The sequence below is a fragment of the Pholcus phalangioides genome, unplaced genomic scaffold (genome assembly GCF_987345545.1).
Source record: "Pholcus phalangioides strain wild (caught in Gottingen) unplaced genomic scaffold, Ppha-v1.0 ptg000022l_1, whole genome shotgun sequence".
NCBI lineage: Eukaryota > Metazoa > Arthropoda > Arachnida > Araneae > Pholcidae > Pholcus > Pholcus phalangioides.
This window is the reverse complement of record NW_028301615.1, coordinates 31,410,872-31,428,708: the sequence shown is the minus strand read 5'-3', so window position 1 is coordinate 31,428,708 and position 17,837 is coordinate 31,410,872. Positions and strand designations below refer to the sequence as shown.

Below are 17,837 nucleotides of genomic sequence, written 5' to 3'. Positions count from 1 at the left end.
AATTCGTATATTTTGAATGTCCACGTTGCTGTAACAGATAAATCGGTTATCATACAAAATTACCGGTTATTATGCATACTTACAAATACAAATACAAATACAACGCCACAACAGGCAAATTGCCCAACGAGGTGGCTGACTTAAGAACATCATGGATCCCCGAGCCCCTACCTACTACTGCTACACCACACATGCACCCCCCCCTCCCCCGCGGAACCCCCCAACGAATCTGTACATGCGGGAATGTGCGTGTACGTGTAGTGCAACCTGACGTAAAGTTTGTTTCTGTGTAATGCTTGTTATGTGTAGTGCTGTCATCTGCCCCCAGTTTTACTAACTATGAGTGAAGTGTTATGGTTGAATGATTTACCGTTGTAGGACTGTTGCTCTCTGTGGCGAGACTTTTTAACGGGGAGATCGGCTCGCATTTGCGCCTTGAAGTTGGGAACCACAGAAAACCAACTTCAGCCGACCACCACTGTGGGGTTCGAACCCGGATCCTCGCATCACGAGTCCGGCACTATAACCACTCGACCACCACAGTGGCAAAAATTTCAACTATAATGCTTGAACAGGGGTGAACATGATACTTGCAGAACACATATGTAAAAAAAAATTGCAATGATATCTTTGCCATAGTTAATGTACTTGCAGTAAAGACAGTGCATTAACTTTCTAATGAGTAAAATATGAGAGAAATTCTTAGCTACAACTCACCAGGTCTCACTGATCAGCGACGTTAGGTAACATGGTGACAATGCCATGACAAATTTAATCGAAAAAAAGCGGTTTTAGTAAAACTAGAATTTTTTATATTTCCGAGAAATATGCGGAATATATTCTCTAGCTGTTTTTTCATTTCCATTTAATTGTCTCATTATTATTGTTACAAAAATTATAAATCAAACAAAAGAAAAATCCATCAAGGGATCCTATAGGATCCATACTGGTGGATACACCAATTCCATAAGCGTACAGTAATTTTAGATAGTTGAATCAAGTATATAATTTATGCATATACTACATCCATTAAAATGAAAAACTAACGAGAGAAGAAATTATAAACACAGAAACGAAAAAAGGGAGAGAGACGGGGAAGAAAACACAAAGTAATATCTATAAACACATAATAGGTTGTTGTATAAGTCATGATTTGCACAAATATTGATATTTATTGGTGAATCTGGTGTATGCAATGAAATGCATACACCCCAGTGTGTAATCATGATTAGCAAAAAAAGGAAAAACAGTATAAAAAAAAATAATTATATCAATAATAACATTTTATTATGAAAACTTTTCTACCAAAGTTTTCATAAGGAGACGAAAGATGATGCTTGTCAGCCGAATCTCGACTGTTTCATTAATAAGAGTTATCAGCTGATCATATCAGGCTTTTCAAGAAAGAAAGCATCCACACTAACTACAATCAATCGGAAATAGTGAAGGCAGAAAAAGTAATAATTTAATGCATTCATATTGCCAAAATTCACGGGATTTATTCATATAAGTTTGAATAATTAATTCATTAAAAAAAACCGGTTCGTTTGCTGTGTTGGGTTCAATTTTTTTATATAATGCTTCTGAATATAAAACCGACACCTACCCATATCTTTCCCATTTTAAATTCAACTCCCTTTACGCGATTTCGTCTTACACAACTATTTTACGGAACCAACTAATCACGTAAAGCGAGAGATCCCTGTATATATATAATCACCCTGCATATCTATATTCGTACTCAAAAATGTTTTTTTTTTTTAAATATTTTTGTAAATCTCTCGAATGCTTATTCGTGTTGTCATGTGAATGCGAATCAAGGAATACGTATAAAGTTTGGAAAACTCGTTCCGTTGTGAAATGTTCACTAATCAATCATAATAAAGACTTATCGTCATGAAAAACATAAAAGCAATCCCGATAATAGATTCACTTTAAAATGTTCGGTTTTCGTTTTTATAACAGAAAAGATGGATGGCTACATCAAAAGTGTCCGGTTTCGTGCGTTGTCTTTCGTGTGTGTGTCTCGTTCAACTCGCATGTCTTGATGAAAATGTCTTTTATCGTCTTAAATATCTGTCCTTCGAGGATAAAACAATGGAATCGAAGGAGATGACTACGATGTCTTAAAACTCAAGGATATAATCCTTAAAGTGACATTTCATTAAAGGGAGTATGATTCCCTATAAGCTTTAATAGTTGATGTCTGCATAATACGAGTGATATTCCTTTTAAGAAACATATCTTTGTTACGTGGACACTCAAAATTTAGCGCAATCAAGAATAGAAATGAAATATGTTTGGAAAATGTCAATTTTCAAACTTGTGAACGGTCATGTTATATATTTTCTTTTAAGCTACAGGTTTAAGCAGATCTATAATATTGAGCTTGATGAAAGGAAAGATGAGAAGCGTCTTTCCGAAAGCTTAATGAGAGTCTGAACTTGACGTTTGTGGGGTCATATCAGTATACATTATGGTTTAGTACTGTCATTTCGGTCTAATCCATGTGTTTAAGAATTACCGAGTCGTTTGCCTCATGAACAATATTTTTTCTCTCTCTCCTGTCTATTTGTCTAGAGTTAGAACACAGCTGGAATCGACAGGCTTCCTTTTTTCCGACGACTCCCCCCCCTCCTCCCCCAAGTCCCGAGTAAGTTGCTTTCGCTATGACGACAACGACTCACCTCCTGGACAGCGGTTGGTTGTCCCTGGTCATAGCGGGACACGACCCATCAACGACGAAGTTGACGACGACCGATCCGTCCAAGACCGTGATTCATAATCCTGCTAACACCATAGCTGCAAAACTCAAGGTGTCTTGCGAGAAAATGGACCTGGACAAGACGAGGGCGAGCAGCCTGTCGTCTCAGGACGAATCGTGCATCGGGGGCTGTTCCAAGAAAAACCGACCCAAAAATCCCAAGTAAGTGAAAATTTTTTAGTACATTTCTTCTAATTAATTGTTTGCATACATTCCATGCCGCGGTCACACACACTTAAAATCTCATTTCAAATCGCACAGAAAGGTATATTTAAAACAAATTGACATTGGCACAAGCACACGTTTGAACGTAAATACGTGTTTTGCATCTCAATATACGGTCTCTTTCGTGAATAAACTTGCTGTAACCAAAGCTGAAGACATGTTTAAACTAGGGCCCATTCCTTACAATTTCGGGTCCTGGAAAACATAAGTTTTTCGGCCCCACTTAATGCTCTTTAAGAAATCGCTGCGAACAGGGGGGTCTACGACACGTGTGTCCCCGCACTCGCATTGATAGAAACGGAAAAGATAATATCGATTGCGAGTTGTTTTTGTAACAATGTCACAAAAGCGTCAAGATAGCTGCCCTTCAACAATGAAAATGCTTATGAAAGCTAAATTATAGCTTAAGTTATTCGTTCCACTAAATGGGGCGTATAAACGATTTCAGCGCCCTGGGGAGGGGTGGCCCTAAACCATTTTATAGGCTCCTTTAGCTTGATTTTATATACTTGGGGGGGGGGCAGAGTCAGTATAAAAAAAAACGTGCATTATTATTAGAGTTGGGAATCGATTACAATTTTTAACTAGTTAATCAAAATGTTTTAAAAATCGATCAATCCACTAATTAATCGAATATTTTTCTTAACTGTATAATATTAATAGGAATATCTTCACTTTTTTGGATTTTGATGCTTTTTTTAAAAAAAAATCTGGTTTTTTTTTAGGTTAGTCGCTGATTTTGAAACTATTAAACTCGATCATACTGTCGCCAGTGACATCTTAATGCATGGGCTCAGAGAGGGCACGGCCCGGGAGGCCTCAAGTGTAGAGGGCCCCATGATAATGAGATCTGGTGTACATTTTCTAGATTGAGCACGTGAATTTATATTGGCACGCATTTTTCTAATCAGATTGGGGTCATCAGAAAAAGTGATTTGTCCTGGGGCCCCATGATGCCCTCACACTGTTACTTTCTTTCCAAGAAAATTCTCTCAAACGGTACTCGTGAGGAGAGGAGCTCTGGTGCTTCCAAGAATACGAAAAATTGCTATTCACACAGTGAAAACAACTAATTTTTGGTCTTGCGTACTGAAATTCCCATCAAACTCAATTCAAAACTAAAATAATCAGTTTTCATTGAATCGTCTTGTATTTTCCCTTGCCGAAAAATTTGATCAAAATATTGATCCAAATATTTTTAAACATGGTCACTCATCTAAAATGTTATATATAGATACACAATAAGACATCTTCGTTAAAAAAGTCAAGTCAAATATTACAAACGTTTTACGAAAATTTTAATCGGATTGATCGAGTCGATTAACTCGACTAAAATTTTTAACTGCGATGAGCAACTGATCGATTAACTGACCCAATTAATCGCATCGGCCCTAATTATCATACAATGCACAGGGATGCTGAAAAATATCTATACAAAAATGTGAACTCTCTCATAATTAGATGCAATTCACGCACAAAAATGTAGATTACAACAAGAATTGATGAAAATTTGAAACTAATGAAAGAATTACTGAACTAATTAAAATTCAAAATTAATGAAAGGAATGATCCAATAATTAATGTAAATTCGGAATTGATGAAAGAAACAATCGAAAATTAAGAGAAAGATCATAAAAAATAATTAATAACAATTCAGATTAGGTACAAATTCAAAATTAATGAAAAACAATTTTGTAATTTTTGATAATAACTCCAATTTTAATTAATTGAGAACTAACGAAAGAAATAGTTGGAAAGAAAGGTAAAAGAATAATCCGGAATTTATGCAAACTTGAAACTTATGAAAAAAAAATTCAAGAACTAATGAAAATTCGGATTTGTGTGTATGTGTGTGATAAAAGAAATAATTAGAAATTAATGAGACAAACTATCCAGAATTAATGAGACAAACTATCCAGAATTAATGAGACAAACTATCCAGAATTAATGAGACAAACTATCCAGAATTAATGAGACAAACTATCCAGAATTAATGAGACAAACTATCCAGAATTAATGAAAACTCATGACTAATGAAAGATATTATCCGGAATTAATGAAAATTCACAATTGATGAGAGAACTAATTCCAAACTTAAACGCCACCGCCCGTGAAAAGGTCCCTCTATTGTTTTTGGACCATGTCCCTTCGTTTGATGAGGGCGGCACTGGTTACAAAGTATTGGTATGTGTCAATTTGACTCTTATACTTTTGAAATAGATTCTGAAATATGTATGACATTTGCTGATTTAAAAATTTTAAAAAGAAAATTACGAAAGTAATATGGTAAATTTTAGGCCCTGAAAATTTGTTGATCCTTGGCACGTGTCCCGTTGGTCTGCGAGAAAGGGGAACCTGTTCAAACGTCATTACGTGTTGAATGACGTGATGCTTACGTATTCCCAAGAGATACGTACGATCTGTCCAGGGAATTTGTTGGTGATAGTAAGCACCCATGCCTGAACCGGGATTCGAACCCAGACCGGCACAGTCAGAGGCTAGCTCCCTAACCATTCGACTTCCAAGCGGAATGCACAGAGATATTGATATCCATGGAAGTGCCGTGGGATTTATTCAAAACAAGTATTTCCGTTGATACCATTGGGCTTTTTAGCATCTTGTACTTCCGGAGGTATACGAAAAACAATTTTGATGCTGTACATTGTCGCGGGTTTGGTACTCGAAACTTGAAGATGTATTCACACTGGTGGGATGTTGTTACCTGTGGAACGTCTTAGGGGTCATTAAAGTATTACGTAAGCAGACCCCCGTAAGCAGATTTTCAGCCATTTTTGACTCCTCCCCCCTTGTCAGCAAAAGTCAGCAAAACACTGACCCACCCCCCTGTCAGCAAAATTTCGTCAGCAACTTAGAATACTTCATATCTTCAAACAGGAGTGGTTGATGATGTAAGCAACCTTCAACCCCCCCCCCTTGTCATCAAAAGCCAGCAAATCCGAAACCCCCCCCCCCCGATGCTGACGTAATACTTTAATGACCCCCTTATATACAAGGTGCATAGGAAAGTCCCTTTATCCTGGAATGACTCGAAAACCGTTGATCACAGAAGCATACTTCAAATTAAGGAAAAAGTATCCAAGTAACGTGTAAATCTCAGATTCGTTATTCATATTGCAAGGGATTGTATACCCTGCTCTAAAAAACACAATTACAAAGTTGTTGCTCTGTTTCTCCTGAGGCCAAAAAGAACCCATGTTTTTCAGTGCAATGTTCACTTGGATTTTTGAATTCGAAAATCGCTGAAAATGAAGGAAAAGCGCAAACTAACGGACAAGTGCATTCTAGGCTTCATATGCTGCCCTTTCTTTCATTTGCACTTAAAAACACGGATTTTTTTTGGGGGGAGGAGAGGGGCTCAGGAGAGACAGGGCAACAACTTTCTACGAGATATACAGAAACAGGCTATATATAGGGATGTTGATTTTTTTTGGTTAGAAAAATTCATCTCTGTCACTACAAGTTTCAAAAGGTGCCGTGCGACGTACAGCGACAGCAATCACTTAATTCATTTTAATAGCCATACAACCCCTTGAAATATGCATGACGTATCTGAGGTCTACACGTTATTTGGATAATTTTTTCTAATTGAAAGTATGCTTCTAGGATCAACGGTTCGCGAATCATTCCAGGATAAAAGGACTTCCTTGCGCACCCTGTATTTCTTGGGGCACTGCCAAATTTTGTGAAATGCAGCCAGTTCCATCAGGTATATGATTTGAAAGACGTATTCACATCGATATGTCATCGAACTACCTAGCTCCTTGGAGAAGATTCTAAGAACTCATCCGGCCTTCCGAAGGTCGTATAATAACGCCTTCGGCATAGCTTGTAATGAAAGACTGGCGACGATAATGCTGGGCGTTTTTGAAGGTCGAAAGGAGCAATAAGGCGGCTAAGAGTCATCTTCAAGTAACGGAATTCTGAACGGAATCTTCAGATAGACATGTATAGGATGCAATACGTTGGCCGTAGTATGTTCAGAGAAAATTTCGCTTGGAATCATGCAACTCAACACTTGCCTCTATGGGTTCTCCACCTGTGTAGGTTACGAGTGGGATCAAAAAAAGTGAAAAGAGATTTTGAGTGCCCTTCACATTACATTCAAGTCCTTGATTGTCCTGTTGGAGAGCAGTCAGTCGCCCTAAATATTGACGCAAAAACGAGAAGAAAAGTCTTTCGCTTTACATGTAGGTTTATCCTCTGTCGCCATTTTCAAGGCGATATCAACAGAGATTCGATGTGCTTAAGAAACGGGTGTTACAAATGAATAGAATTCTCACTATTTCTCCAATGTGGAAACTACCTCTTTTCCTGTCTGATGTATTTGCATGTTTATAAGATATGTATGTTGTGTGCGTATGACACTCTATTCAAATGATCGAGGTCAACACATGTGCACGTGAATAACTTAAGAAATCACTTTGTGTGGGAGAATTTCAACATTATTGTATTCAATTTATGTTTATTATTTTGAATATGATGATACATGTACTGACAATTACAATATTCAATCAACAATGACTCAATTCAAAGTAAATCTGCTAGTAACAATCGTTTATGGAAAATGACTCACGTGCCATCCGGACGTATTCTTTTGCATATCAATACGTAGAAGCACTTACTAAGGAAAGAGAAATGCTTATATTGTTTGATTTGATGGATATTGATATGATGCACATTTGATGCCTTTTAATGTTTTTCATTATGTACAATTTTTAAATTTCTTCGTTAAATTGTTGAATCTTCCGACAATGTGTGGTTGTGTAGGTGTGATGATGGGCTTCATGTCGCGTAATCTACAGTTTAATTTTCACCACAGTGCATTGTTGTAGATCTGAAGTTGATTTTCAGCATTTTTTCCAATTTAAAGCCTCGAATGCGAGTCTAATTGCAGAGAATGTTTCACAACAAAAAGAAAGACTCACGAAACTACAAAAAAATCTATTCACTCCTTTGCAGTTTGAAAGATAAATAATGGCACGCAACACCGGACACGCTCATAAGCTGTAAACTTCCCTAAAGAAATCAAATATTTTGTCTCTGACATCACTCACCATTTTAAGCCACAACGACGAACGATATACCGATGTGATAAGAAAAATATTTTTATAAAACCTACTCCCTGACCACACAATCTCATCTGTACTATAAGCTGAATAACCTTCACATTTTTATCCCATTCGTCAAACAATCTAGGCAACCTTCATGTCACATTTCATCCGACCAATCTAAATATGCGCGTATGTGTATTTCTCTCTCATCCAATCTAAATAACCTTTCCATCATCCGTCAGCCAAATCTGGACGATGTCTATATTCCACTAAATAATGTATTCTAGTTTTCTTCAAACGCTGGTCCGCGGACCGCGAAACATTTAATCGAATTCTTAAAACTGATGATTGGGGGCATTATTCCGGATGGGAAGGATGCTTTTGAAATTTCTATTTACGTGAAAAGAAAATTGGAGATGTGTGTGTGGTGACAGATTTGGAGGGGAAGGGGGGTCCTCAGGGCCTTATACAAATTTACTCCTGTGGTACATGCATTTTCTCAGAGCGTATCTAATTTATAGACTCCCGTAAGCTTCCCTGTTTGATGCTGCTCCATACGAGCTGGATGAAAAAGATAAGAAATTGTTTCCATGTGATAGTTGGCATGTGAGTGTACGTGTATAAGAAGTGTGTCAATAAAGGATAATGAAATTTAAAGCCTAAGCTGTACTCAGAGAGTCAGTATAAATCAAATCAATATTGAAATCATTTTAGAAAATAGAAAATATTAATTCGATAAGTTGTAGCTTACCTATCATAGAAGGCTGCAGAGATAAGTCCGAAGTTTGTCGAGAAATCTCTATTAGATGTTATAATCTACAGGGAAACCTCGGACGATGTTATTGCCTTCGTAACAACCTGGGAACCTTACGTTTTTGGGTTCTTCGGGATTCCTTTAGACCAGCGGTTCTCAACCCTTTTTGACTCACGGAGCCCTTTTAAGTAAAAAAATTCCATGGAGGAGCCCCGTGGGCCAACTTTTTAATTATTCATCAAAGTTACTGATTTATTTGTACTATTTAAAAATATTTATAATTATTTTTTTATATTTTACTGTTTTTTTTATTTTCCTCGAGCGGCCGCGGAGCACCGGTTGAGAACTGCTGCTTTAGACTGATGATGTTTAGGGGGAAAAAAACCCCCGGTATGTTGTTATTACAATTATTACTGAAGTATCAAACTTAAAGAACGCCGAGTAAAATCACTATATTTTATTAGCCAGACCCATGATTTTTATATGTAATTACAGAATCTAATTATCAATTAACTGAACTAATAATTGATAAATATGTGAGGAATCATCCACCACTTCAAATCCAAACTTCTTTCATCCAAACTTCTGCTGCCACCTATTAAATAAGCACAAAACCATTTGTTATAATTATCCATGTAAAATGTTTGGTTTTAAACTGGTGGGCAACATGAAAACGAATAATGTTGGAATGACACTGTATTTTTTATTTTTGTGCTCACTTCGGTGTAAGTGTCAATACCTGTCAAAATGTTTTTACGTTTGCCGCACACACACACACACCACCAATACCACCAGTACATAGTAACTGGTATCAAAGAGCTTATAAATAAAATATACCATACCACGTATTGTTCATTTCATACTGCATACCGGTTTAAAACAACCGATCGAATTTTCTTCAAGATTTATACATGTAGTTTCATTTTTATGTGATAGGTGGCAGCAGGAGTAACAGCTCAAATTTTTTTTAATCATATTTAACAGCAGAGTATATAATAATATGAAATATAATAGTTCAAACGCGTGGATATAGGAAAAAGTTTCCCCCTATTATTTTCTCTTCACCGATTCGCAAACTTTTTTCCCCATTAATACCCGTTCGCAAAATTGTTCATTTATTTTCACCGGTCCGTAAGTAGAAAAAAAGTTTGAAGAACACTGTTCTACTGTCATCCGCCAGGTAATGTAAGCAGCGTTTATATATTCCTCTGTCTTGTCTATCAACGAATTCAAACAACCTCCAACAATCCATTTTCACTCTTTAATATTTATTTCTCTCTCGCGGTAGACAATATATAAAGAAAATTTACTTTCATTTCTATCTGTCAACCGCTAACCTCGTCTGCCGATCAGTCAGTATAGCCGATAGACTATTCCAGTGTTTCCTCTTAGTATGCGTCGCGGCGAGCTGACAATATTGATGTGAGCCTATTCAATACTTTGAAGTGGTTCTTTTCCTCACTTATATAGGAAGTCGCGGGTGGCAAAAGTTTGAGAACCACTGGACTAATCCATGTAGAAGGAACGTTACAAAAGCCCTGAGAGTAAAATCATTAAAAAAAATCAAGAAATATAGGTACAGCAAAAAATGAGTCTTTTTTAAAAATATCTTACTTCAGACGATATGAAATGGTTTCATTGTTCAATCCACTTTTTCAAAGCAAGTGAAAGAGAAAGCTTTGGGGAATCGGTCAAAGCTTTCCAGATATTATATATATTTTTCCTTATGGTTGGTAGAGAAGTCAAAGCCGTCTGGAGATGACGCTCGGAGTTTTTGGTTGAGGTGTTGCGCGTGTCTATGTCCGTTCCATGCGTATGTAGTGATTTTTGTGATTTGTTTTTGTTAATTAAAGTAAATTAAATAGATTATTCCATTGTCAATCACTACAACTGGTGACCTATATCGTGGAGAGGACAGGCAACCAAAGGATTTAAGCAGAACAAAATGGCAGATGAAAACGCTACTGGTTCGGAAGAGATCGCCCATGTTTCCGTAAAAGCTTCACCGTTTTGGCGAGCAAATCCGGAGATCTGGTTTAGGCAGATGGAAAGTCAGTTTCTCTTGGCAGGAGTGACAGCCGAGGTGACAAAGTATCATCATATCGTATCTGCCTTGCAACCCGAGGATCTTTCTGTTGTCGGGGACATTATCACCAGCCCGTCCACCGCAACAATATATGACACCTCAACCAAAAACACCGAGCGTCATCTCCAGACGGCTTTGACTTCTCTACCAACCATAAGGAAAAATATATATAATATCCGGACGGCTTTGACCGATTCCCCACAAACCTTTTTCTGGAAGCTGCCTCAGTGTACCCTGCACAACTGAAATTTCTATCAATTCTCAACGCTTTCTCAATACGTGTTGACACAAACTCTTTTATATTTTTCAATATAATACTTTTTCATCTACATTTCAACATAATGGGTGAATACAATATTAAAATCATGTCACAACTCCCTTACAGTCTAGATCTTGCGTTCATAATATGACAAGTGTAAGATAACAGATGAGATGGCATGGGGGGCCCCCACCAATTGCTTTTAGAATATACCTCCACCCTAATATATGTACATTCATCTACAAAAGCCCAGAAACTTTTCTCCAACTTCCAACTCATCTCGACTGTAATCACCACAAAATTTGATAATCGCGATAGTACCAAATTGTCCGGGGAAAATATGTTGTAAAAATTTTGTATGTGTGTTTTTCTTCGACACAAAATAAATTGTTCCGGACTCTGCCACGAAGCTGGCCTGAAAGAGATCTCGGCAAATCTCTCTGGATAAGACCAGTGGCAAAGTTTTGACGTTCATTCATTCAGTCCAGATTTTGTTCCATGAGATTTCTGGCTGTTTTTGAATTTGAAGGAGAAGCTCTCCGTGGGGAAATTATCAGTTAATTCATCTGTGCTGAGGCAACTTTAAAAAAAAAAGATTTTTATACTCGCTTTGATAAGTGACTTGAACGATGGGATCGTGCATATCTTCTGAAGAAAGATATTTTGGAAAAGAATATTTTTCTTTTGCTGCTCCTATCTTTCTTGATTTTTTTACGATATCACTCTAAGTTCTATAGAACGCATCTTGTATGTTCCAATCTGAGCAACTTTCCCAATTCACGCACGCTCATCCAATCGCATCCTTCTGTCAAACAATGTCTATATGCAATACTGTCATCAGCCAGTCAAAATAAACAACTTAAATGATGTACTCTCACCTGGACAAATTTTGATTCACTCGTACCTGTCAACACTGAACTGAAGACAGGGCCGCAACTGGGGGGGAGCAGGCGGGTCTGGTGACCCGGCCGCTGAACCAGAAGGGGCACCGAATTCACCCTTTAACTGGCGGTGTTACATAATTGTAGGGTTGACGTGTGTGTAAAGCACCATTAATGAAGTTGTTTTACTTCAGCCACGAATCACCGGCTGAAGCTTTAGAAACGTTTTGGACACGGAAGAGATTGAATATAGGTTCAGGTCCTATCAGTAATTACGGACTTTCGAGCAGTGTCTTCTACCAACAAAAATTTGAACTAATTTTTTGAAGTGAAACTTCTTTAATGGCATAAGAGTGAATTTTTTGTAGGAGAAAGGAAACCATCACAGATAGTGAAACGCTTTCTTTTCCTTCAAAACCGGTTCCGTAGAGAAACTTGTGTGTGATAAAGTTCCCACAAGCAGATGGGTTGGTGGTATTGGGAGGGATGTTAATAGAGAGAGAAAATAAAAGAAACAAACAAAGAGTTATATATAGGTGGAGGTGCGTTTTTTTTTAATAGTAATAGAGTCCTACTTACGCTACCCAAAGTTACGTGGACTCTGTGTTTGCGACTTTTTTAATGAAAAAATGTATATTTCTCAAATTCAAGTATAATTACAGGAGAATTTCTGAAAATTGGTAGCGATTATTAAGTTATAAGCATCTGTTCTCACGTGGGATTCACGTTTACAGGAGTAGCGAAAAATATCTCAACAACTAATCAATGAAAATGGAAATCAATTTAGGAAGTGACTCCAGAACTTATTTAAAGTGATAATTCGGCATTTATTATAAATTCAAAATTAATGAAAAATGACAGCAAAAAAATTAAGGAATTAAAAATAATGCAGCCAACATTGAACAACATAATAATGAGACAAATAGTTTCAGAATGGATGGAAATTCAGAATTTATGAAAGACATAATTACTGAAAGCTTATAATTTTGGTGACCTCTGAATGATTCAGGTTCCTGGGCTAGACTCATGGGATCTCAACAGTGGTGTTAGGGTTGCAGTGGGTTCGTGTAACACCATCTATAGCGAAAGGCGTCCGAACGAAGCTCGTGACGTCACTGAAGAAGGCCATTTCACCTATAGCCATTGGATATGCTACAAAAAAGGGTAAAAAGATGGCGCATGCGTCGGCCTGCTATATATCCAATGGCTACAGGTGAGATGACCTTCTTCAGTGACGTCACGAGCTTCGCACGGAGACCTTCTGCTATAGACGGTGGTGGTCCGTGAGAGTTCCAAGGCCATTAAACGCCCGTTTGACCTGTGAATGATGCGATATTAGGAATCAAAAGTTTTTGTATCTGATTTCGGGTAGCTCTAACAAACTAGTTTAGAAGATATTTTTGTTGGATTTATAACATATAACACAACCCAGAAGTTTCACTTCTATCGCGCGAGGTAGATTTTTTTTTGTATAACAAAGAAATCTCCCCTTTCGGGGGAATAACTTTTCGCAAACCGCATTCAAATACACCAGTTCCTTCAATTTATATTAATTTTTAAACTACAGTCGAATCCCGTTATAACGAACTCCGAGCGACTGGATAAATCATTTCGTTGCAACGGAATTCCATGTTTATGCATTGTTCCTAGGTAAACTTATCTGGAGGATTAGAAAAGTGTTCGTTAAAACGAGAATTTCGCTATAACGTTGACACGGGATTTGACTGTATATTATTCAGTCTCATCCATCGCCACTGTGGTGGTCGAGTGGTCATAGTGATAGACTCACGTCGCGAGGTCCCGGGTTCGAACCCTACCGTCGCCACAGTGGTGGTCGGCTGAAGTTGGTTTTCTGTGGTTCCCAACTTCGAGGTGCGAATGCAAGCCGATCTCCCCTTTAAAAAGTATATATAATATGATATATAAATATAAGAAATACAAATATAATTCAATCATAACACATTACTCACTCCACACCACGCACTCAGACTGTTAGGTACACACATGGATGATGGTGATAGATCTGAGTTGTGCTCGGTTTGAAAGAAAGAAAGTCTCATCCGTCAACCAATTCGAACAAACTCAATATTTGAAATTTCGTCCATCAGCTCATCGTGATTTAGCATGTTATTACCACACACACAAAAGGTGCGTAACAAACCTACTACTACTAAACCACACATGAACTTCGTCCATATCCACATTTCTCTACGGAATTTGTAACGAATTGGTGCATGTTGGAAAGTGCGTGACCATGTAGAGAACCTAACGTTCAATTTGTTTCTGTGTGATGCTTGGTATAGTGCTGCCATCTATTTTTCTAACTATCAGTGAATAATGATAATTCAAAAAAATAAAATTCATAGAAAAATACTTTTGACGAATTTTAATTTAAAAACGAATGGTTAAACAAAAGAGATTGTCAACGAAAAAACAAAATGGCGGAAACGATTATATCAAGTTGATTAATGAGCTAAACATTGTATTTATTATAAGGGAGGGACAAGAGATTTAGAATTGAAAAAGGAAACAAAAGCAAATTCTCGTGTATGTCCATTCATTGCACCATACATAATGTATATAATAAAAAAAAATGAAGCTTAATTCCAAACAAAAAAACCCTAAACGCATGCGTGTGAGAAAAATGCCGAACCAACCGAAAAGCTTATTTTCCTCCATAATTTTTTTTATACATTATTATCCATATAATAGCCTTAACGCGAATAGCCTAACTGAAACAATTCTTCTCTTTTTATAACGTCTTCCCGGTTATGTTTTTTCCCACCTCCATAGCCTTTATAACCAGTTTATATCCATCCTTGCTAAATGAAAAAAAAAAAATTCGTCTCGAATGACGGATTTGAGATTCTTTTCACCTTATCATTATTTCCTATTATTTTCGACCACAGGCGCGAAAAACTGTTGTTCGGTGGATTATTGTTCGGTGGATTATATTGTGGTGATCCATTGCCGTATTCGCGGCTATGCTAACTCAACTTAACTATTTCGTTGTGTGGATTTACTGTTACGCATGTGTCCCATGTCCAAAAAACAGTCTAACGCGTATAAAATGAAGGTGGAGAAGTTTGCGACTGAAGATGATGGTTATCATAGACAGTAAGATTTTGTTGTTATCCTTCGATGTTTTTGTTATCGGAAAAATAATTTTGAATAATTTTTGTTAAAAATTTGTTTGTTGTGGTAATAATGACTTGAAAAAAATAATAACGATGACTCGAAAAAGGGAAATGATGATGATTAAATTGTGAAAAGATTCATCAGGTGTTTGAAAGTATTAGGGAAAAAATTTTTGCTTCATATTTGTCTCATTATTTATTATTTTTACATTGTTATTACAATCTTAATTATTATCTTATTATATTTAATTAGTCTTATTATTTTATTAAAATTTTTAGTTTTATTACGCATTACTTTTTGTTTCGTGTTTCTGAAATTCAAATTTTACATTGTGTAATTGAAATTTCAGATTATATTTTAAAATATCATATTAGTTTCAAACTTTGTATTTGTATTTTAACGATTTAAAATACAAAAACAACAAAAAGCAAAATGCCAAAAATATACACATATAATGTCAAATATTTAGTACAGCAACTCAAAAATAACAATTATCACGAAACAAAAAAATTGAAATAATGGTGATTGAATATAATGTCAACTTTATACGAAAGTTTGAAATTTCCATTTTCACTCCACTAAAAATTTATTTTGACATTCTGAAATTTTAAATTCCATATCATCAAAATTTATATTTCATAATTACAGAATCTAATATTCATACTATATTATTGAGATTTCGAAATTTCAAATCTTATTTTCCGTTTTATATTATGTGTTTATGCAATTTCACATTTTATTTCATCATCAAATATGAAATTTTATTTCTGACATTGATAAAATTTCGAATTTTTTCATTGATGTCATTACGGTCTATTAACTGTTCGTATTTTGAAGCTACAGAAATAACTTCTCTTAAATGATATATAATGGATTCATCATTATTTTATTATGATTTTCACATTCATGGAAACATTCTATATTTATATCTAATTATTAGATGGCAGAATAAATTCAAAATGTAATGTTTTCTTTAATATTCTTTTACATATATTTGCCATCGTTCTAATTTTAAATGTACATAATTTTAGAATTTATTATTTACCTATTATTTATGTTTAAAATAAAATCTAATTAATTATTTGTATTCACACATATAGTTAAAATTGTGATACGCTAATGATATCAGAGGAAAAAAAACTACAAATTATCATAGAAAATACTGAATAATGTCATATAGTATTATATATATTTACTAATTCAATGAACAAAAACTATTTGAATATAAAAATCAATAAATATACAAATTGAAAACTGATTGTTTTTCTTCTGAATTCACAATAATTAGAAATAGTTTTGACCAGACTTAAAACAATGAAATAAAAGTAGTGATAATTATCAAATTTAAAAATTATTTCTGATCGTCGTTGATTCATGCAATTGATTATAGAGTATGTAACTGAAATCGCGCATTAGGGAGAAAGTATAATTTAAATCCTGGTTTATTTATTTTTTTGACACTAGAGGGCAGTAACCGCCTGTGATCATTGAGATTCTTTGTTAATTCGAAAGATGGCGCCACTATAACTCTTTCCGATGACACCTATGACAGATAAAAAAAAGAAGTTTCTGTTTCACTTTCGCTCTCTAATTCAGTGACTACTGGGAGGTGGGCCGTTACACCAACAGGGCTGTAGCTGCTGATTTCTATCGGAGGGGACAACTGGTATTTCGAATTGGGGGGAGGCACATAGGATTGCGGCTGTGTGCATGTCCAAATTTATTGTCAAAAACGGATATTTCATTGACTGTTACATAATTGTTACCATTCCAACATGTATCTCGTTCACGGGCACCAACGAAAAGCCTGGGGGGAGTGTGGGATGGGGGAACCATAAGTGTGTACAGCCTCCTTGAACGGGGGGGGGGGCGGGTGGTAATCACTGAGGGTTTGCATAGGGGGGCGATTATCAATCTTTCCCCCCCCCCATGCTCTCTTCTACGCCAATAATAGTAATAAAAGTTTTTTACTGAACTAGCGGGGAAGAGACGATCGCCCCCTTCGCTCTCCCCTGTATCCAGCTATGTAGGTAACTCGTTTATGGACCAGTGGTGCCCGGTATAAGAAGCAAAGAAAGCAAAAAGTCTCTAGCGTAAACAACAGAAAATAAATCACATTCAGAAAAACATGCACTAAATTCCCAGTTTCTCACTTCGGTCTGGAAGACAGATGGCAGCACAGAACCTACAGAACACATCACACACACACACATCAATATAGGGAATTTTATTTCAAACTTAACTTTGAATAAATACTTACTTCATCGCATACTGTAGTTCAATAATTTCTAAATATAGTGCTGCGGTACGCTACAGCAATGGTACTTACCAAATCTGTATCAAAGAGAAGTGTTTTCACTTATATGAGGAAACCTATCACCAAAGCTGTATTAAAAAATAATACAGTTTTTTTTTACAGCTTTGTACAGCTCTTTAATACAGCTTTGCCTGTCGCTCTTAACCACATCCTTATTCATAAAAATTTTGTACGTTGCAAATGTATTCAGAAATAATTTTAATAACGGTAAAAGGTCTCACTCCTGGATATTGCGGGCAGTGACGTCCTAACGCATGGGCTCACCCGGGCTCGGCTCGGAGGCCTCAAGAGAAGAGGGGCCTCAGAAAAACGAGTTGGATTTTTCGAGATATTTCTTTTAA

General features: G+C 36.3%; 1 protein-coding gene across 2 annotated transcripts in view; it reads left to right on the top strand.

The window, feature by feature from the left end:
- LOC149070189 (proton channel OtopLc-like) overlaps nt 1-17,837 on the top strand; it is a 96,165-nt gene that overhangs the window by 27,528 nt on the left and 50,800 nt on the right. For both annotated transcript variants that reach the window (XM_089249766.1, XM_089249765.1), the window contains exon 2: nt 2,581-2,926. In XM_089249766.1, coding sequence (XP_089105892.1) covers nt 2,670-2,926 — 257 coding nt within the window. In that variant the 5' untranslated portion in view covers nt 2,581-2,669. The remainder of the gene's footprint in view (nt 1-2,580; nt 2,927-17,837) is intronic.